Below are 23834 nucleotides of genomic sequence, written 5' to 3'. Positions count from 1 at the left end.
CATTTAATAGAGACAGTTCTCGACAAAAATCCAGTTTAGGCGGAAAGTGTCATCCCTGATTAGCCTGTGGAGACTGCTGAGGCTAATCTGGGACGACACTTTACGCACATGCATTAAACCCTCAGATTTTGTCACCAACATGACTTCTACCCATGCTGTGTTTTGTCATTTATGGTCAGAGGCAAACAATTTAGAAATGTGAGGATCACTGTGGATGAATAGTGACAAGATCATCATCATCATCATCATCATCATCATCAGCAGCAGCAGCAGCAGCAGCATCAGCATCAGCATCATCAGCATCATCATCATCATCATCATCAGCAGCATCAGCATCAGCATCATCAGCATCATCATCATCATCATCAGCAGCAGCATCAGCATCAGCATCATCAGCATCATCAGCATCATCATCATCATCAGCAGCAGCAGCAGCAGCATCAGCATCATCAGCATCATCAGCATCATCATCATCATCATCATCATCATCATCATCATCATCATCATCATCATCATCATCATCATCATCATCATCATCATTTTCTTCTTCTTCATAATTATCATAATCATCAAAAACTCCACCGTCGTAAATATTTATGGTCCCCATTGCAGGGGTTTCACTGGCCTAAAACAAGTTGTTACCACTTTTTTTCATCCTGAATCCATCTGTTATTCTGACTTTATTTTTAATAACAATCATTAAACAAAAACTTACAACTAAAGAAAGGTCATTGACTATGTTATTACTTTTATTAATACAATTTCCTATAATTACAACAAGTAACTTAATAAGTCTTAATACACTTTATTTTTATATAAAAAAACATAAATAATAATTTTAAAGGCTGCAAAAATATTTCATATTAATTTACTAAAATATAAAACCATAGAAAAAAAAATGATTCTATTTGTTCTCATTTGTTTCAGGCTCTAAAATAAAAATTATTGTCACCATAAAGTAGCTTAAACTTCATTATCTATTTTATAACACTTTATTTCAACTCATGAGCCCATATAAGGATTGTTAACAGTTTCATTAGGTCGCAAACATTTGTACTTGAAACCTTACCTGAGGTCTTGGAGGTAATTTCTCTGCTGTAAGTGATCCCCACCGACAGAGGAATCGTCACTGGCCTCGTCAGAGTCATGTCCCCCTGACCAACTGCCTGATATCGTGTTCATCACAGACCTAGCACATGATCAACTTACAATTAAATAAAAAGAAAGATTTGAGTCTGGCTCTGGTAAAACTGGGCTAAATGCATGTGCGTAAATTGTTGTCCCAGATTAGCCTGTGCAGTTCACACAGGCTTAGTAGGGACCACACTTTTCACCTAAACTGGATAATCGCTATGAAGAGTTGAAACAAAAAATACCATAAAAGCAGAAAGTGTGGTGCATGATTAGCCTGTGCGGAATTCACAGGCTAAGCTATGACGACACTTTACACACATGCATCAAGCCCTGTTTGTCCCCAGAGCAAGGCTAAATTGTAAGTTAATAATTATCTTTATTATCTGCACTTTATGCACATGCATTAAACGCGATTTTACGAGACCAATGTTCGATTTAAAAGAGGCACTTTTCTGTGATATCGCCAGTGTTAGTTTTATAACACCAAAAACAAACATAATTATATTTGATTTAATAATACTGATGTTTTAATATGAAAAAATGAAAAAAAGCACAAAGAGTGACATAAGTATTCATCTCACAGTTAGTTTTGAATATTTAAAAAGGGTGTCAAACAAAACATATAATATACATTTCATATCCCATTGAGAATGATAAAATGTATTTTTAAATAGAGGCTATAGCATGTAGGAGAACCTGTCTTATATAATTTCAATTGGAGATATTGTTAAGCGTGAAGTATATGATATGCATGCATAGAAATGTACCAACAGGAAATAACATTATATAGATTTTTTTTTTTTAAAGTTTATTTTTAAGAAGAAGTAAATTTTTTATCAGTATCCCCACTTACATTTGCTGAAGTGTACTTATAGCCATCTTCCCTCCCCTATTTACATATACACCTCTTATCTGGAGCTATGGACTAAGAACATTCGAAAAAAGAAATGAGTTGACGTAATAATACAGAACGATTGCAGCAAAAATCACTCGCAAAAAAAAAAAGGTTTCTCTAAGACTCATCAGTAAATTGTCAGCCTCACCCATAATGTAAACATAACTTACAAAGACAATAGAGAAATATTTTCTTTTTCAGCAAGGCTGTATTTAACCCATTCCCACTCAGAAGCAAGTTGAAAATGGCTATATGATACCAACATAAAATCCAGAACAGCCTGCAAGTACCAAGTAACTTGCAGTCTGTTCCAGTTTTATGCTGTTTGCTGCTCATCAGTATCTCAAGGTTTAAAATTAAACACTCCAAATTTAAGTCTATTAAGAAAGGTATTAAATTTAAATTGATTTTCTAAGGGACTGCAAATGTACAAATCTGAGTGGTAAAGGTTTAAAGAGAACATAACCCCTTACCCGGACACAGCGAGGTTATTAATGGGCCACGCCCGATTGAGACTTGGATCCGGAAAACCCATGCTGTAGGCTCCCTGAAAATGGCCAGCGCCCCCTGGTGGCAGAGTGTTCGGTCTATACTGGTTGCCAGAGAAGTATGGGGGCGGTGGCGTAGTGTAATCACACGACAAGTGTGGAGTATTGTAAGTGTGTCTTACTGTGAACAAATGTTGAACCATTTAATTTTAAAATATTGATCCTGCACCAGTCATCAAGTTGGTAATGATTTTTAAAACGTCAAATACATACTTTTATAATGAAAATTATGTTTTCAGTTAAAAAAAAGAAACTAACCATTGTTAGATATTTGTTTCCCTTATCTATTCTTGAACAACTTAATAGTGTGACAGATTAACAACCTTTGATTTAATTTCAAATTGCAAAACATTGTAAAGTGGGTAAATAATGCACATTTCTATGGTGGTAATGAGGGCTTTCTCATTCAACTTTTTTTGGCCATATTAAGAACTTAGTTACTTTTCATTACTTTTCATAACAGGGGAATATAACTTATTGGGGTAAGATTACTTTTAGGGAATAGAGCATGATTGTAAGGATTTAATCATTTTTGCATGAGCAGAAAAAGCTTTATAACTGTCTTGTATATAGCTTTATCAACAGTTTCATTTTCTGTGGTAAGAACAATACAAAAATTGGCATAATATGCCAAGCACGTAATTTTAGGAGAAGTAGCAAATAGGTTTTTTAGATATTGGACAAGTCAGTCAATATGAGATTTTGCCATCTCTGGGTAACCCATTTGATTAATGTAAAACCCAATTACAAATAAATTTCTTGTTACCCACATTACAGTAAAACATCCCCTACCTGGCAAAGTTGCTCCATTTCCGTGCCAATCAGTACGGTGGCATAGAGGTGACATTCACTCAGCTTTTATAAAATTGCACTCCTCTTTTTTCTATCTCGTGGCCACGACTTAGTAACTCGTGGTCACAAGTTAGCTATGTTGTGGCCACGAGATAGAAAAAAGAGGAGTGCAAAACTTAATAAAAGAGGAGTGCAATTAAAAAATGAGCACTGCATTAAATAAAGGAATGGTGCATTAAACAAAAGAGGGGAGAATTTCGAGATCTCGAGATCCCGAGTGAGTCAGTCAATCAAATTGTTCCATATAGTCATCCTTGGTGATCTTTATACAAAGGGAAGTAATCATCACATTAAAAACCCGCTTTGGCCAGCTATATACATGCTTACAGAATATTTACACATGTTACACACAATTTGATTGGCTGACTAAAATCGGGATCTCGATATCTCCAAATTCTCCCCTCTTTTGATTAATGCACCCCTCCTTTATTAACTGCACCGCTCGTTTTTTAATTGCACTTCTCTTTTATTTAGTTTTGCACTGCTCTTTTTCTATCTCGTGGCCATGACATAGCTAACTCGTGGCCACGAGTTACTAAGTCGTGGCCACGAGGTAGAAAAAAGAGGAGTGCAATTTAAAACAAGAAACCGTCGGAGACTGGTGATGCTCCCCAAAGTTTTTTTTTGTCACAATATTGCACTATATATTCAGATAAAAGGAAACGTCTTGAGGGGCATAACTTTGGACAAAATAATGCGATGGATGGTTTAGCAACTTAAAAATTTCAAAGGGCCATAATTCTCTAAATAAATCATCTAACCAGAACCCACAAATAACATGCACATCTCCTCTTGGTAGTGAAGCTTCCCATAAAGTTTCATTGAATTCCAGTCATTAGTTGCTGAGAAATAGCCCGGACAAGAATTGCACTATATGTACAGTTTATAGAAAATTTCAAAGGGCCATAACTCTGTAAAAAATCATCCGACCATAACCGGCTTATAATATGCACATCTCCTGTTGGTAGTGAAGCTTCCCATAAAGTTTCATTGAATTCCCATAATAAGTTGCTGAGAAGTAACTCGCACAAGAATTGCACTATATGTACCATGGAAAATTTCAAAGAGCCATAACTCTGTGAAAAATCATCGGACGAGAACCGGCTGATAAAATGCACATCTCCTCTTGGTAGTGATGCTTCCCATAAAGATTCATTGAATTCCAGTCATTAGTTGCTGAGAAATAGCCCCGGCAAGAATTGCACCATATACGTACAATTGAAAATTTCAAAGGGCCATAGCTCTGTGAAAAATCATCCGGCGAGAACAGGCTGATAATATGCACATCTCCTCTTGGTAGTGAAGCTTCCCATAAAGTTTCATTGAATTCCAGTCATTAGTTGCTGAGAAATAGCCCGGACAAGAATTGCACTATATGTACAGTTAATGGAAAATTTCAAAGGGCCATAACTCTGTGAAAAATCATCCAACCAGAACCCGATGATTATATGCACATCTCCTCTTGGTAGTAAAGCTTTCCATTAAGTTTCATTGAATTCCGGTCATCAGTTGCTGAAAAATAGCCTGGACAAGAATTGCACTATATGTACAGTTAAAGGAAAATTTCAAAGGGCCATAACTGTGTGAAAAATAATCCGACCATAACCCGCTGATAATATGCACATCTCCTCTTGGTAGTAAAGCTTCCCATAAAGTTTCATTGAATTCCGGTTATTAGTTTCTGAGAAATAGCCCGGACAAAAATTGTGCATGGAGAGACACACAGAAACATGGACGGACAGACAAAGCGGCAACTATATGCTCCCCCCAAAATAAATTTTGGGGGAGCATAAAAAGAGGAGTGAATTTTACCTCTATGCCAAGGTATAGGTTTTTTAGATATTGGACAAGTAAGCCAATATGAGATTTTGCCATCTCTGGGTAACCCATTTGAATGTAAAACCCAATTACAAATACATTTCTTGTTACCCACATTACAGTAAAAACATCCCCTACCTGGCAATGTTGCTCCATTCCCGTGCCAATCAGCCATGAAACCCCCTGTGTTTATCGACCCCTCTGACCTGGGCTGACCTCCCTCCATCTTGGATTTTGATGATTTGTCCATATCGCAAAGGTCCCCATGACTCTTCCCATACGAGTTTGAGTTGAGATGAGTACTCGACATGGAGTCGACAAGTACCGTGTCACCATAGGGACTCTCGCTACCACCGGACAGGAACCGAATGACACTGTCAAGCTCTTCCCGAGATGCAACATGTCCATCTTCCCTCGTTGTTAACGCTGAAAATCGCACAATAAATTGAAGTCTGTTACTGCCAACAATCAGTGTTCTCCATAAAAATTTAGTACCCAGTTAGATTTTCAATGTAGCCAGCAACTAAGCACTAAAATAGGCATTTTTTGCGCTGTTTCAAATTAATATTTTTGGGAAAAGTAGATTATAAGTAACAGGTGAAATCACCCGACACAAGTGCTTAAAAAAAAACACTGCAACAATATATTGATTCTAACCATAAATGGAGCATTTTTTCCCATAAATATGGAAAAAACATTTATTTTCTATTGGTATGTTTGAATTGGGCATGCCACAGCTGTTGTTTGACACTATTCATTGATGCGAATTGAAAATGATATTACTTTCCTTGAGAAAAAAACCATGAAAATATGATAAAATATTAGATAAATGTTTAGCTGTGACAATTTCTTTTTATCTTCAAAATCTTTATTTACATACAATGTACATTGTTCAGATGTCTCTTTAATACACGAGTCACTCTTTTTATATCATCAATACTTACTTTAAGATCCTCTCACATAAAACATACAGTACAGTCCACGCGTTTTCCCCAATTTCCCTAACACTCGCGGGCATTTTTATGGAGGGAGATGGAGGGAGATTAAGAACATCCCGCGATATGCGGAGTTTGCATGATTGGGGTCACCGAGGTTAACGATTGGCAAATTGATAAGCCGACGCGGCGGCCCTCTGCGTTGGGAAACGTGGAGGAAAGAGGAAACTCCGTTTTTGACAAGATAACGATCAATTAATGTTTGTTTGACTTGCTGATTTTCAAATAAAATAACATTTACTGTATAACAAGTACATAGATATAATATTATATATATATATATATATATATATATATATATATATATATATATATATACACAATTTTAAGACATGCACAACATGTGTATTGTACACAAAAATTATTAAACATATTGTTAATATCTATACAGGGCTTTTCACCCTTATATAACAGAGGCCGAAATTCGGCCCCTTCCCAATTGAAAATAAGGTTTTCCCATTTTTTTATTATTTTTTTTACTTAGATATATTGGGCATCTGCCAAATTGAAAGCAATGAGCTCGATTATGTATAAGAATGCACAACAATGTGTCTTTTAATACTTCTGCACAATGAAATGAAAAGACCCTGTTTCAAAAACTTTTAAAAACACGGTCTTCCCCAAATGAGCAGTTATCACGCATGAAATTCCAAATTTGAAAGGCTAGGGCCTCTTCCCAATTTCGTGATCAAACGCCCTGTTATATAATGGCAGAACGTGATACTCATTTTAATAATTTAAGACATTTAAACCAAAGTTTAGCTATAAAAAATTCTTGCTGATAAATAAGTTTCCTACATAATGATGTGTCGGTCTAATGGCAACTTTGAATCATGTTCTTATTTAGCATATGTTTTGGTCAACTAAATTTGAACTACTTACTCAAGTAAAAACGTTCAACTAATGCATAAGGAATGGCTTTAATTGTCAGAACAAAGCCAGTTCTCTGCTCACTAATGCATTTATTTTCTTTTTGTAGGTAGGTAATTCCATTGATTGCTGAAAGAAGGTGGTAACTATTTATGAGTTGCTTTATTAAATACATTGAGGATTGAAAATGCATTGTGTGCCCATGTAAGCTACATGTAACCAATAATTGTATCAACAAGAGAAAAAAAACAACATCCATTTTGAATGTTTCTTCTCAGAGAACGTGACGGCTGCCCTAAAAAGGAATTAGTACTAAGGAATTAATGTACTAAGTGCAACGTATCTTGCTAGACATTATTAAAAGCCATGTCAGTTGTATATGTTAAAGAAATTTAACTACTTACTTAAACTAAACGTATGCAATTCCCATTAATACAATTGATATAATTTAATATGTTATAATTATTATTTAATTTACGCTCAACACAAGGTACATTGTGTATCATACGTACATGCATGCGTAACTAAAACACATAGAAAACAAACAGAACATCATAGATTAACACAAACAAGAGGGCCAAGATGGCCCTAGTTCGCTTACCAGAGAGGAGTCGGTTCATTCAATCTTTACCAAATGTCAAACTTGACCTAGATATTGTCCAGACAAACATCCTGGTCAAGTTTCATCATTATTTCATCTGCAAGTCATGATCAATGTACCTATGAAGTTTCATGATCATAGGCGTAAGCATTCTTGAGTTATCATCCGGAAACCATTTTACTAAGTTGAGTCACCGTGACCTTGACAGCCATTGTGAGAATATGTTTTTTGGCACTGTGACCTTGACCTTTGACCTAGTGACCTGATAATCAATAGGGGTCATCTGCGAGTCATGATCAAAATACCTATCAAGTTTCATGAACCTAGGCATAAGCGTTTTTGAGTTATCATCCAGAAACCATTTTACTATTTCAGGTCAACGTGACCTTGACCTTTGACCTAGTGACCTGAAAATCAATAGGGGTCATCTGTGAGTCATGATCATTGTACCTATGAAGTTTCATGATCCTAGGCATAAGCGATCTTGAGTTATCATCCAGAAACCATTTTACTATTTCAGGTCACCGTGACCTTGACCTTTGACCTAAAAATCAATAGGGGTCATCTTCAAGTCATGATCAATGTACCTATAAAGTTTCATGATCCTAGGCCTAAGCATTCTTGAGTTATCATCTGGAAACCATTTTACTATTTCTGGTTACCGTGACCTTGACCTTTGACCTAGTGACCTGAAAATCATTAGGGGTCATCTACGAGTCATGATCAATGTACCTATAAAGTTTCATGATCCTAGGCCTACGCGTTCTTGAGTTATCATCCGAAAACCATTTTACTATTTAGGGTCATCGAAACCTTGACCTTTGACCTAGTGACCTGAAAATCAAAAGGGGTTATCTGCGAGTCATGATCAATGTATGTATGATGTTTCATGATCCTAGGCATAAGCGTTTTTGAGTTATCATCCGGAATCCATTTTACTGCTTTGGGTCACCTTGACCTTGACCTTTGACCTAGTGACCTGAAAATCAATAGGGGTCATCTGTACGTCATGATCAATGTATCTATGAATTTTCATGATCCTAGGCATAAGAGTTCTTGAGTTATTATCCGGAAACCTATTACTATTTTGGGTTATCGTGACCTTGACCTTTGACCTAGTGACCTGAAAATCAATAGGGGTTATCTGCGAGTCATGATCAATGTACCTATGAATTTTCATGATCCTTGGCATAAGCGCTCTTGAGTAATCATCCTGAAACCATCTGGTGGACGGACGGACCGACATGAGCAAAACAATATACCCCCTCTTCTTCGAAAGGATGGGGGGGGGGGCATAATGAGAAAACTGCCCCGCCTCCCAGCAGCCATGTTATTCAACTGACTGGAACCATTTTTTAACTCAACTCTCGTATCAAGAAAACAAATGTTCTGAGCAAATTTCATGAAAATTGGGCCAAAAATGTGACTTCTACTGTGTTCACATGTTTTCACTATAATACATATAGAGAAAAATGCCCCGCCCACTGGCGGCCATGTTTTTTCACCGATCCCGACCATTTTCAAACTCGTCCGAGATATCAATAAAACCAATGTTTTGATCAACTTTCATGATGATTGGGCAAAAATTGTGACTTCTAGAGTGTTATAAGGTTTCTCTATAGCCAAATAGGGAAAAATGCCACTATATACAAATAGAGAAAAATGCCCCGCCCACTAGTCGCCATGTTTTTTCACCAATCTCGACCGTTTTCAAACTCGTCCGAGACATCAATTGAACCAATGTTTTGACCAACTTTCATGATGATTGGGCAAAAATTGTGACTTCTAGAGTGTTTACAAGGTTTCTCAAAGGAAAACTGATCCACCCACTGGCGACAATGTTTTTCAATGGACCGGAACCACTTTTGAACTCGACCAACATATCATTAACACAGACATATAGACAAGTTACATGAAGATTGGGCATTAAATGTGACTTCTACAGTGTTTACAAGGTTTCTCTATAGTCATATAAGGAAAACTGCCCCACCCACTGGCGGCCATGTTTTTTTACGGATCGGAACCACTTTTAAACTCAACCAAGATATCATTTAGACAAACATTTTGACAAAGTCACATGAAGATTGGGCATGAAATGTGAATTCTACAGTGTTTACAAGGTTTTTCTTTTTTTTGACCTAGTTTTTGACCCGGCACAATACAGTTTCGAACTTGGCCGAGATTTCATTGGGACAAAGCTTCTGACCAAGTTTCATGAAGATGGGACAAGAAATTTGGCCTCTAGAGTGTTTACGAGCAAATGTTAACTGACGGACGGACATACGACGGATAAAGACTGGTAACAAAAGCTCACCTGAGCAATCAGGTGAGCTAAAAAGCTTTTAAACAACTGTTGAAACTGTAACATATAACAAAACGAAACTTTAAACAATCACCCGACATTCATTCATATTGTAGATGTACCTGTGAGTTAAAAAATATATTAATTTTCTTTACAATAATCTTTACTTTTATTAGCCATAGTATTTAAACAAAGTTTAATTACAATGTTTCTATTTTTTGGCATGCACAGTAGCACAGTGCTACCGCGGTGTCACGCGGCGGTGTCCAGATAAGAACTGAAATAGTCTGCATTTACCGACTAGGCTAAAGTTATACACGCCCTTGGTATTTGCTAACTCGGCGGATCGCCGAACGTTTAAGCGAGTAAACCTCGCCTTCCCCGCTGCTGAAGCACTCGCTAGCAGACAAAAGCCCCACGGATGGAGCCCGTTTTTGGGGAAAAAGCGTGGACTGTACTGTAAGACTTGATAAGACCTGATAGAAACTCGAAGTCTAATAGATTTTGGGCTTTTTACAAATATTTTCATATTGATATGAACTATTTCATTGTTATAATGTTATATAATAATTACCAACAAGCTGCAAGCCAAACAAGATGTGTTTGTGAAACACAATGTCCCCCTATATGATGTTTGACCTTGAAGGATGACCTTGTGAAGGATGACCTTGACTTTGACCTTTCACCACTCAAAATGTGCAGCTCCATGAGATACACATGCATGCCAAATATCAAGTTGCTATCTTCAATATTGCAAAAGTATTCATAAAATAAGCGATTTGGGCCACATATATTAGACCTCTGACCTTGAAGGATGACCTTGACCTTGACCTTTCACCACTGAAAATGTGCAGCTCCATGAGATGCACATGCATGCCAAATATCAAGTTGCTATCTTCAATATTGCAAAAGTATTCATAAAATGAGCGATTTTGGCCACATATATTTGACCTCTGACCTTGAAGGATGACCTTGACCTTGACCTTTCACCACTCAAATTGTGCAGCTCCATGAGATACACATGCATGCCAAATATGAAGTTGCTATCTTCAATATAGCAAAAGTTATTGCAAAATGTTAAAGTTGGCGCAAACAGACCATCAGACCAACAGACAGACAGGGCAAAAACAATATGTCCCCCACTACTATAGTGGGGGACATAAAAATGTAGCAAATTGTACTAATCTTGTTGTAAATATATTATTGTAAGTTTTTTAAAGGGCAAAGCTATAGCAATTTTACTAAGGATAGGACAAATTGCCCATGCACAACTTCTTATCTCTGAGAAACAAGGAATACATATTTGAATATCCAACATTGTCAAGTTTCAGACAAATTGGCAAACAGACATCCAAGGTGTATTGACTATAGTATAGATTATAGACCCCTTCACTCAGTAGCGGGATTTTAACAGCTCCTAACTGACCTGTTAAGACACTGCCATCTGATTTCTGACAAAGTTCAGAATCTTCTTTCAGATCAGGCCCTGGCTCCGTGCCAAAGTCAATCAGCATTTCAGGTTTGCTTTGCTCAACAACAAACCTCTCGCCAGAAGTTGCGTATGAGTCTTTTTCCTCCAAAACATCCGTATCACAGTTTGTTCCACCATCATTCAGATCTGTGACATCGTCAATATCAACGTAGAACGAACTGTTTCCGCCTTCCTCTGCCACATTTTTACGTTCAAAAAATGAGAAAATGGACGCCTTCAGACCAGGCTTAGTCGTTCGAGGGGAACTCCTTCCTGATGTCGAAGGCTTTTTCGCTTTTGCATAATTAGCTGCACTCAGGTCGAGCGTCTTCAACTGATTGGCTAGTTCAAGATTTGTTTCTTCGCGACACATAGAGTGCAGGTGTTCTATGGCGGTGGAAAGCAGCGTGGAACACATCTGATGGTAGTCCGTCTGCAGCTTAATGAACAACAACAGACAATGGAGACCTTCCTGAAATAATGGCAACAGAAGTTTTGTTGCGGTTTTTATATTTCTGGGGGCGTTTTTAACAGTATATCCCTGTAATAACAGTAACATAAAAGTTGTGTTGCCCTTTATTGTGTCATCCCAGGTGCAGACTGCACAGGCTTATCTGAGATGACACTTTCTTCTTTTATGGTATTGTTCTTCTAAAGTAAGGCTCTTCATAGAAAATATTCAGTTTAGGCTCATTTTAATTTATTTTAACTTGTAACAGTATGTCCTTTTGTAACCAATGAGCTTTTATTTACCTCCTTAATGGTTTCTTTATAGAAAAGAAAAGTTTTTTGGGTTTTATTTTTGACAGTATTGTCTTCTAGTAATGAATGACCGTTTATCTCTTATTGCTTTGCTTTGTTAATAGCAACAGAAAAGTGTGTGTGTGTTGGGGGGTTGTTTTGATAGTTTTTCGCTATCAGTTACAGAATTTCTATTATGTATTGGAGGTAAGTTACCTCTCTCATTGATTCCCCAGGAACTGTAATGTTTTTAAAAAAAACTTGTCTTTGTGCAAAAAAGTTGTGGACACTTAACTGTTTACTTACTTTCAAAATTAAGTGCACTTTAGGCAAAACACAAAGTTGTGGACACTAAACTTTTTACTGACTTTCAAATGGACTTCGTGCAAAAGAAAGTGTGGACACTTAACTGTTTACTGACTAGCAAAATTAAATGGACTTTGTGCAAAAAAAAGTTGTGGACACTTAACTCTTCACTGACTTTCACCATTTAATGGACTTCGTGCAAAAATGGTTCTGGACACTTAACTGTTTGCTGGGTGGCGCTCTTCTCTGACTGCCTTATACGTTTCTCGATTTCTCGCAATCTGCCCAGTACTTGCTCTGACTCTGCAAACTGGAACACTGCAATAAAAAAAAATTGTTTCATAACAAGGCTTTGACATAATAGCAAGCAATACAGGATATATGTTTCTTAATTGTTCAATATAGGTCTCCTTTAAATCAACAGCATTTGTATCTCCATGCGCCTCATTCAGAAAAAAATGTGTTTCAACATTTACCACTTAGGTACATATTTAACCGTTTACCACTTAGCTCCCTATTTAACCTTTTACCACTTAGATCAATTTAACCCTTTACCACTTAGATACGTATTTAACCCTTAACCACTTAGATACGTATTTAACCCTTTACCACTTAGATACGTATTTAACCCTTTACCACTTAGCTACCTTTTTAACCCTCTACCACTTAGATATGTATTTAACCCTTTACCACTTAGATACTTATTTAACCCTTTACTACTTAGAGACATATTTAACCCTTTACCACTTAGCTACCTATTTAACCCTTTACCTCTTAGATATGTTTTTAACCCTTTACCACTTAGATACCTATTTAACCCTTTACCTCTTTGATACATATTTAACCCTTTACCACTTCGATACTTATTTAACCCTTTACCACTTAGATACGCATTTAAAGGGGCCTTTTCACAGATTTTGTCATAATTTAAAGTTTGTCATAAAATGCTTTATATCGATAAATGTAAACATTGGATCTAAAAAGCTCCATTAAAAAACAAAAGAATAAACTTTAAAAAAGAAAAAAAAGTAACCCTGGGCAGGGCTCAGACAACTGACCCATGGAGTCCTGGAGTAAAAAACATCGTCAAAAGATTCATATAATGGCTATTTTAGAGCATGGTAAATGTTCAGTATTACTGTTTCCTCACAAATATCATAACTAAAACGAAAATTTGCGAATCTCAAACAACTTTTTTTAATTTTGTCAATTTACCAACAAGAGGGCCTAAAAGGCCCAAAGTCGCTCACCTGCGCTAACAAGATATTATTGGGACAAATCTTCTGACAAAGTTTCACGAAGATCGGAAAATAAATGTGGCCTCTAGAGTGTTAACAAGGTTTTACTATAGCCAAATAAGGAAAAATGCCCCGCCCCCTGGAGGCCATGTTTTTCAACCAAATGGCATCATTTTTGAACTCTTCAAAGATATTATTAGGATCAATCTTCTGACCAAGTTTCATGAAGATCGGACAGTAAATGTGGCCTCTAAAGTGTTAACAAGATTTTACTATCGCCATATTTAGCCAAATAAGGAAAAATGCCCCGCCCCTTGAAAGCCATGTTTTTCAAGCAAAGGTTACTATTTTCCAACTCATCCAAGATATCATTAGGACAATTCTTCTGACCAAGTTTTATGAAGATCGGAAAATAAAGGTGGCCAAATTAGAGTGTTAACAAGGTTTTATTATATAAGGAACAAGATGTGTTTGTGAAACACAATGTCCCCCTATATGATGTTTGACCTTGTAGGATGACCTTGACCTTGTGAAGGATGACCTTGACCTTGACATTTCACCACTCAAAATGTGCAGCTCCATGAGATACACATGCATGCCAAATATCAAGTTGCTATCTTCAATATTGCAAAAGTATTCATAAAATAAGCGATTTGGGCCACATATATTTGACCTCTGACCTTGAAGGATGACCTTGACCTTGACCTTTCACCACTCAAAATGTGCAGCTCCATGAGATGCACATGCATGCCAAATATCAAAATGCTATCTTCAATATTGCAAAAGTATTTATAAAATAAGCGATTTGGGCCACATATATTTGACCTCTGACCTTGAAGGATGACCTTGACCTTGACCTTTCACCACTCAAAATGTGCAGCTCCATGAGAAACACATGCATGCCAAATATCAAGTTGCTATCTTCAATATTGCAAAAGTATTCATAAAATGAGCGATTTTGGCCACATATATTTGACCTCTGACCTTGAAGGATGACCTTGACCTTGACCTTTCACCACTCAAAATGTGCAGCTTCATGAGATACACATGCATGCCAAATATGAAGTTGCTATCTTCAATATAGCAAAAGTTATTGCAAAATGTTAAAGTTGGCGCAAACAGACAGACCAACAGACCAACAGACAGACAGGGCAAAAACAATATGTCCCCCCCTACTATAGTGGGGGACATAAAAATGCCCCACCCCCTGGAGGCCATGATTTTTTAACCAACCAGCATCATTTTCGAACTCTTCCAAGATATTATTGGGATGAATCTTCTGACCGAGTTTCATGAAGAATGAACAATAAATGTGGCCTCTAGAGTTTTAACAAGATTTTACTATAGCCATAAATAGCCATATAAGGCAAAATGCCCCGCCCCTTGGCAGCCATGTTTTTTCAAGCAAAGGTTACCATTTTTTGAACTCATCCAATATATCATTGGGAAAAATCTTCTGACAGAGCAAGTTTCATGAAGATTGGAAAATAAATGTGGACTCTAGAGTCTTAACAAGGTTTTACTATAGCCATATAAGGAAAAATGCCCCGCCCCCTGGCAGCCATGATTTTCAACCAACCGGCATCATTTTCGAACTTGTCCAAGATATTATTAAGATGAATCTTCTGACCAAGTTTCATGAAGATTAGACAATAAATGTGGCCTCTATAGTGTGAACAAGATTTTACTATAGCCATATATAGCCATATGAGGAAAAATGCCCCACCCCTTGGCAGCCATGTTTTTAAGCAAACGTAACCATTTTTTAACTCAACCCTCATATCCAGAAAGCACATGTTCTGACCAAAGTTCATGAAGATTGGACCAAAAAGAGTCTTCTAGAGTGTTAACAAGTTTTCACTATATACATATAGAGAAAAATGCCCCGCCCACTGGTGGCCACGTTTTCCACCGATCTGGACCATTTTCGAACTCATCCGAGATATCAATGAAACCAATGTTTCCACCAAGTTTCATGATGATTGGGCAAAAATTGTGACTTCTAGAGTGTTCACAAGGTTTCTCTATAGCCATTTATGGAATACTGCCCCGCCCCCTGGCGGCCATGTTTTTCAACGGACTGGAACCATTTTTGAACTCAACCAAGATATCATTTAAACAAACATTTTGACAAAGTAACATAGAGATTTGGCATCAAATGTGACTTCTACAGTGTTCACAAGGTTTTTCTTTTTCTTGGCCTAGTGACCTAGTTTTTGACCAAGCATGACCCAGTTTCGAACTCAGTCAAGGTATCAATAGGACAAATGTTCTGACCAAGTTTATAAAGATCGGACAATAAATGTGGCCTCTAGAGTGTTCACAAGGCAAAATGTTGACGATGGACGACAGACGACTGACGACGAACAAAAGGCAATCACAAAAGCTCACCATAAGCACGTTAAGCTCAGGTGAGCTTAAAAGTAAAAAAGCCCCTTTAACCCCTAACCACTAAGATACGTATTTAACCCTTTACCACTTAGATACATATTAAGCGCTTTACCTCTTAGGTAAGTATTTAACCCTTTACCACTTAGATACTTATTTTGAAAATGTGTAGTCCCTTTGAAAGTTAAATTAAATTAAAGACGTTTCTTACCAGATTCAAGTTTTAAAGACTTAATATCCAACACTTAGATACTGATTAGCAGCAAACAGCATAAAACCTGAAGAGACTGCGAGTTACTCGGCAAATCAGGGACAAAACTTTCCACTTTAATGTTATTTTTTTATTTTAAGGAAGTCTCTTTTCATGAAATTACAGTGTTTGACGAAAGTTTTGTCCCTGATTTGCCTGTGAAGACTGTACAGGCTGGGAAGACACTATAAGCACATGTTTGTTTTTTTAGTATTTCTTCACTTTATCTAAAAGATCATATGTAAAACATTTAATATACTTTTAGACCCTTTGATTTCACAATTTTAACGAAGAGGTTTATACAATTAAATGAAAATTCCAAGATATTGCTCAATTGCGCCAGATAATGTATGGTGATTTCATAATTGATTTTAATGCCTTACAAAAAACAACTAAATACAAACAGGAACACAACCAAAACAGAAACACAGAAAAAGTAAAAATTCTAATATTGATCTTTCCATACACAAAATGATAACACTATGACATTTTTTTAAAGGTCTAAGTATATTTGCTTCCATAATACTCCTACATTCTGTCATAAATATATGATGATATAAATAGATTCTTATCCAGAAATAAGTTTCACTTATGCAGAAATCTTTACTAGATGTTTTAATTTTGTTTCTTTAATAAACCTGTAGCTCTTAAAAAACAAATCGTACTTTGGTCTTTTATAATTGGTAAAAGAAGAAGAAAATTCAATGGAGCGTTTTGAAATTATTCTAAATTTAAGAAGAAGTTTGAAGGACAAAAGTTGATTAAATGCTTAAACAAATCAACCAAACAACCAATCAACCGACAGACCAACCCAACAATCCAACCATATATGATGAAAACAGAATAACCCCCTTCATACTTAATATATGTGAGTATAATAATGACGGTGTCACAAAAATATCCTTAGTTTGCAAGTGACAGATCAATATGGCCAATGTGTACCAGAAATACACTTAACCGGTATAGAGGACTTATTGGTTTTGACCAGAAACATACATACAAAAGCAGACATATTTCCCCACAAATCCATATACATCCACCTACATACCAGCTGTTGGTGATCATGATTGCTAACAAACTACTGTCAACAGCTTTTTTGTCTCCAATACTAAATATAGATACTCCACTGTTCAACTGATCAAAGTAATAGATCAATTTTCGTTTTCTCTACACATCCGACTGTTACAGCTCAAATTAACCCTTTGCATGCTGGGAAATTTGTAGTCTGCTAAAATGTTGTCTGCTGAATTTCTAAAATTAGCATTTTTTTAGATTTTTTTCAAAGAACACTATCAGAATAGCAAACAGTTTGGATCCTGATGAGACGCCATGTTCTGTGGTGTCTCATCTGGATCCAAACTGTTTGCAAAGGCCTTTAAAAATCGGTTCACGCGCTGAAAGGGTATAATGCAATGAAAATAATACTGTCTCCCGATATATTTTTCCATATATAACAGCTTTGAAATGTGTTGATAATTAAGTTTTGGAAACAATTTATTTATTACATATTATGAGAGAAGAAAGGTCCGGCAATTATCATTTATCAGTCCTCCAGCTATGTCTAAACAAGAGCACCGCCTTGCGGGTGCAGACCGCTCATCTATTTTTCTTTTTAAAGGTGTAGGGACCATCTCAATTTCAATCACAAAGGAGGGAGGGGTGGAGTGGAGAGGGGTGTATAGTGTGGGGGTGTGGTCATTTATAACATTATCTTCCAAAAATGCAAAAAAAAATATAAAAAAATATTATTTTGGGGGGGGGGATTCTTGGGTGGGATGGTTGGACGGTATTTAAAAAATAAAATAATAAAAATAAATATTTGTGTTTTTTAACCATGTTTGAAAAAAACAAGAAATGTGTTTGTCAGAAACACAATGCCCCCTATTGCGCCGCTTTGAAATTTTTTTTTGTTGTTTTTTTTACCTTTGACCTTGAAGGATGACCCTTGAGCTTCCACCACTCAAAATGTGCAGCTTTATGAGAACGCCGCTTTGAAATATTATTTTTTTACCTTTGACCTTGAAGGATGACCTTGACCTTGAAGGATGACCTTGACCTTGAACTTCCACCACTCAAAATGTGCAGCTTCATGATAACCCTGCTTTGAATATTTGTTTTTTACCTTTGACCTTGAAGGATGTCCTTGACCTTGAAGAATGACCTTGACCTTAAACTTCCACCACTCAAAATGTGCAGCTTCATGATTACGCCGCTTTGAAATTATTTAAAAAAATTACCTTGAAGGATGACCTTGACCTTGAAGATTGACCTTGACCTTGAACTTCCACCACTCAAAATGTGCAGCTTCATGAGAACGCCGCTTTGAATTATTATTATTTTTGACCTTTGAACTTGAAGGATGACCTTGACCTTGAAGGATGACCTTGACCTTGAACTTCCACCACTCAAAGTGTGCAGCTTCATGAGAATACCGCTTTGATTTTTTTTTTTTTTTTTTTACCTTGAAGGATGACCTTGACCTTGAACTTCCACCATTCAAAATGTGCAGCTTCATGATAACGCCGCGTTGAATTCTTATATATTTTTTTTACCTTTGACCTTGAAGGATGACCTTTACCTTGAACTTCCACCACTCAAAATGTGCAGCTTCATGAGAACGCCGCTTTGAAATTATTATTTTTTACCTTTGACCTTGAAGGATGACCTTGACCTTAAACTTCCACCACTCAAAATGTGCAGCTTCATGTGAAAGCCGCTTTGATTTTTTTTTTTAACCTTTAACCTTGAAGGATGACCTTGACCTTGAAGGATACCCTTGACCTTGACTTCCACCACTCAAAATGTGCAGCTTCATGAGAACGCCGCTTTGAATTTATTTTTATTTTTTTGACCTTGAAGGATGACCTTGACCTTGAAGTTCCACTACTCAGAATGTGCAGCTTCATGAGATACACATGCATGCCAAATATCAATCTGCTATCTTCAATATAAAACAAGAGCGCCGCATGACGGAGCAATATACGCCCGATTCGTGTGCCATTGGAGATGATACACTGATGATTGATGTATTTGTTTTGGAAATAAGCAAAAAAAACAACAACAACTTATAAAACTGATATATTCATATATATGCATTGATATCAACTTGAACTAGAGCTTTGTCACTGAATGTGACTTATACCCCCATACCACTTTGACGCAGGATAAAAAGTTGTTTAAAAGTTTCGGATGAATACAATTTGAATTAGAGTCCGGACAAAGTGGCGCCGTTGAAAATGCACTAATTGACCCTATGACCTAGTTCTTGACCCGACATGACCCATATTCGAACTTGACCTAGATATCAACTAGATGCAACTACTGACCAAGTTTGGTAAAGATCGGATGAATACAATTTGAATAAGAGTCCGGACAAAGTGGCGCTGTTGAAAATGGACTAATTGACCCTATGACCTAGTTTTTTACCTGGCATGACCCATATTCGAACTTGGCCTAGATATCAACTAGATGCAACTACTGACCAAGTTTGGTGAAGATAAGATTTATACAATTTGAATTAGAGTCCGGACAAAGTAAAATGCACTAATTGACCCTTTGACCTAGTTTTTGACCCAGCATGACCCATATTCGGACTTGACCTAGATATCAACTAGATGCAACTACTGGCCAAGTTTGGTGAAGATCGGATGAATACAATTTGAATTAGAGTCCGGACAAAGTGGCGCCGTTGAAAATGCACTAATTGACCCTATGACCTAGTTTTTGACCCGGCATGACCCATATTCGAACTTGGCCTATATATCAACTAGATGCAACTGCTGACCAAGTTTGGTGAAGATCGGATGAATACAATTTGAAATAGAGTCCGGACAAAGTGGCCCCTTTGAAAATGCACTTATTGACCCTATGACCTAGTTTTTGACCCGGCATGACCCATATTCGAACTTGGCCTAGATATCAACTAGATGCAACTGCTGACCAAGTTTGGTGAAGATCGGATGAATACAATTTGAATTAGAGTCCGGACAAAGTGATGCCTTCCGCCCGCCGCCCGCCGCCCGCCCGCCCGCCAAGGGGTTTCACATAATACGTCCCGTATTTTATACGGGCGTATAAAAAGTTATGGCCAATGTTAAAGTTTCCCGACGGACAGACGCCATATATTTGACATGTGACCTTGAAGGATGACCTTGACCTTCACCTAACACCACTCAAAATGTTCAGCTCCATGAGATACACATTTATGCCAAATATCAAGTTGCTATCTTCAATATTGAAAAAGTTATGGCCAATGTTAAAGTTTTTGGACGGACAGACACCATAAATTTGACATTTGACCTTGAAGGATGACCTTGACCTTGACCTTTCACCATTCAAAATGTGCAACTCCATGAGATACACATGCATGCCAAATATCAAGTTGCTATCTTCAAAAGTGAAAAAGTTATGGCCAATGTTAAAGTTTTTTTCGGACAGACAGACAGACTGACTGAGATACTGACATACTGACGGACAGTTCAATATTCCGGGGGCATAAACATTATTTTTGGGGGGTGGGGGTGGGGGGGGGGGTATAGTATGAGGGTGTGGTGGTCATTTATTAGATGATCTTTAATAATATTGTAACGGTTTCGTTCCGTCGGTAAATACTGTGTCCTGTCTATCAACCAGATAGTTATTAGTTTATTAAAATGTTATTAGTCTGTGAATAGATGTCTTCAAGAATAAAGAAATGAAAACAGTGAGACTTAATTTATTTATACTTCTCAAAATATACCAACATGAAACAACAAATGTATAAGAATATAATATAGTTACATTTTGTCCGACATCCCAGTTCTTTCTTGTTATTATTATTATTAAAGGTTTTAAAAGTTTAAATAATTTTAGATCTTGTGTGGCCGAAAAGTTGAATGTCCTAAGTCGTCTGCGGCGCGTCTTTTATATGGATGCCCCTTGATACAATTCCTCAGACTCCGTAAACGGTTATGCGACAGCTCCGACCAATCAGAATGCTTGAATCGCCGATTTGAACCACTGTCATCCAATCAAATATGCGCGCCAAATGAACTCTTCAAAACGCTTCCGCACATCAGGAAATAGTTCCAAATGTTATATCTATGCTTATCAATCAAATGACAATAACTTGATATAAAACAGTAGCAAATCGTTAACATTAATACAATAAGACATAGTTTACTGTAACCATAAACTATATGGCGCAGTCTTTTGCTAAAATCACAAATATCTTTTTATGACGTCACAAGCATGGTCGACACTGTTTATGAGTGACAAGGGAGTGTTATTCTTTATGGAATTACAATCATAGGAACGAGGATTAATAACTAAAGTTGTGAGTAACATTTAAGGATTATAAGGATTAAGATGTAGATAAAATGATATATGCATGAAACCTCAGTAAACTGTTCAACATGCATATGTCATGTAATTCAACGAACTGTCAGAATCTGTCAACATTCGGTGAGTAGGTCTTTGCCCATATCCTAGATATTGAAACATGTTATGAAACCTTATTATTAGTTTTGCTTAGGATTACTTGTAGTCCATTATATTACACTTCCCCCACTTTATTAAAATAATCCTCCTGGATTATGTCCAATAAAATAACAAATGAGCACTTTAAACATTTATGCAACGAGATCATACAGATTGCATAGCAACATGAACAATTGAAAAACAATGTAACTATTCTCAGTCTGCAAATAACACACATCAGACAAATTGCATAGCAACATGAACAATTGAAAAACAATGTAACTATTCTCAGTCTGCAAATAACACACATCAGACAACTCTTATGCACCCACACGTATTTTAATGTTTGCCTCATCCAGTTTTTCAGTTTTAATATCTGTGTCCTTCCACCTATCAGCAAGTTCAAGTCCCCGAACAATACCCTCTGCCACGCGACTCTCCTCCACTTCCCCATTTACGATGGCCTTGAGGTAATTAAAGTTATAATACCTAATTTTTGAGTCCATCTTCTCTGCCTCTCCTTCTTCCACTGTCGGCTTACCCTCAGCTTCGAGGGACATGAAGTTGTACTTGTCCAAGAGGGCTCTCCTGGACAAGGTTGGGAAGTTGGTGCTCTCCACACGCTCAAGAAAGATGGCGACATACTCATGGGCCATGAGTTTCTGATCAGGGGTCATCTTCTTCCAATTTGCTGGCGGCCATACAATCTGTTGGTTGTTCGCTTCCATGGAGAATTCATTGACCAATGACCAATCCCTTTTTGCAGGCGGACACATGGGCATACAGCCCTTCTTTAGAATCCGGAAGGCTCTGTCCTTTAAGCTGCTGCTTGAACCCAGCACGGATGAGCTACAGGACGATGCTGAAGAGGAAGATGAGGAGGAGGAGGAGGAGGAAGATATCTCACCACTTGGAGAAACAACCCTGTCTCGATCTGGGCCCATATTTCTCTCCGAAACCGCTTCTTCACCCAACTCTATGTTGTCCCTGTGATCAAAGTCTTGATCCCCTTCCGACTCTTGCCTCCTACATTTTAGTCCCTTTTCAGTTTCTTTTGGCCTGTCTTCTTCAGCTGCTACTTTCGAGCTTGTGCCTTGTTCCAACTGAGCAACCGAACTTCTATCTTCCCGTTCCACTTGTCTTTCAGTTCTTGCCGATTTCTCAACCACAGTCCTCTTGTCTCGCGACACGCTTCGCTCCCTGGATTCCCTCTTCTTTGCCATACCTCTTAAAATCTCCAATCCTTTCCTCCAACCGGCCGTCCATTGATCTCCCCTAGCTTGCTTGTCCGAAAATGTATCGCTCCAACTTCTCATGGCTTTTCTCGCTTCATAGGCCGCCTTGGAGTCGTAAGGGTTGATGTTGTCAACTACTTTAGCGTAGTCCTCAGGATACTTGGCGAAGTAAAACCCATTCGCCCTGGTGAACTGGTCCTTGCTTATTGTTACCTCTCGGTGGACTTTTTTTCACATGTGATTCCAGATCCGCTATACGGGTGTAAACGTTCTCTTTCCCCTCACACCAAGCGCACATCACAGAAAGTCGTCGATGGGCTGAAGAGATCAGGTGGACATTTAGTGACTTCCTGTCGGGAAAGTAGGCTTCACACAACCAGCATTTTTCCCTGAAATACCGACTTGAACAATAGACACATGGTAACCAACAATCCAATGTAACAATATTTAAAATGTTAAATTTGTCTTTGACAATCCATGCACAGACTTTTTTTTTTGTATACAACATATTAATTTGTAAATAGTTTGATAGACAGGCACATATCGATACCAGACGCACAGGGTCTCCACCATAGTTAAAAGTTTAACACATTTTTTTTTTAAAGTTTATTCATACATTTACAGTATAAACAGTTCAGGTCAGTTGTGTTAACAATGTTAATTATTTTCAATTAAATTTTGCAGCTGGACCTTCTTTATCCAACTTGGAATGCAAGTCCCTGTATAAGGATAT

At 37.4% G+C, this 23834-nt stretch overlaps 1 protein-coding gene across 4 annotated transcripts in view; it reads right to left on the bottom strand.

The window, feature by feature from the left end:
* LOC127863336 (uncharacterized) overlaps positions 1-23834 on the bottom strand; it is a 54540-nt gene that overhangs the window by 8759 nt on the left and 21947 nt on the right. For all 4 annotated transcript variants that reach the window (XM_052402759.1, XM_052402760.1, XM_052402757.1 and 1 more), the window contains exons 3-7: positions 12757-12851; positions 11442-11958; positions 5386-5673; positions 2503-2698; positions 1070-1189 (exon numbers count right to left, since the gene is read on the bottom strand). In XM_052402759.1, the coding sequence (XP_052258719.1) occupies positions 1070-1189; positions 2503-2698; positions 5386-5673; positions 11442-11958; positions 12757-12851 (1216 nt within the window). The remainder of the gene's footprint in view (positions 1-1069; positions 1190-2502; positions 2699-5385; positions 5674-11441; positions 11959-12756; positions 12852-23834) is intronic.

Source organism: Dreissena polymorpha, unplaced genomic scaffold (assembly GCF_020536995.1).
Source record: "Dreissena polymorpha isolate Duluth1 unplaced genomic scaffold, UMN_Dpol_1.0 chrUn005, whole genome shotgun sequence".
Classification (NCBI taxonomy): domain Eukaryota; kingdom Metazoa; phylum Mollusca; class Bivalvia; order Myida; family Dreissenidae; genus Dreissena; species Dreissena polymorpha.
The sequence above is the reverse complement of the archived record's forward strand: the minus strand, read 5'-3'. Positions and strand labels throughout refer to the sequence as shown.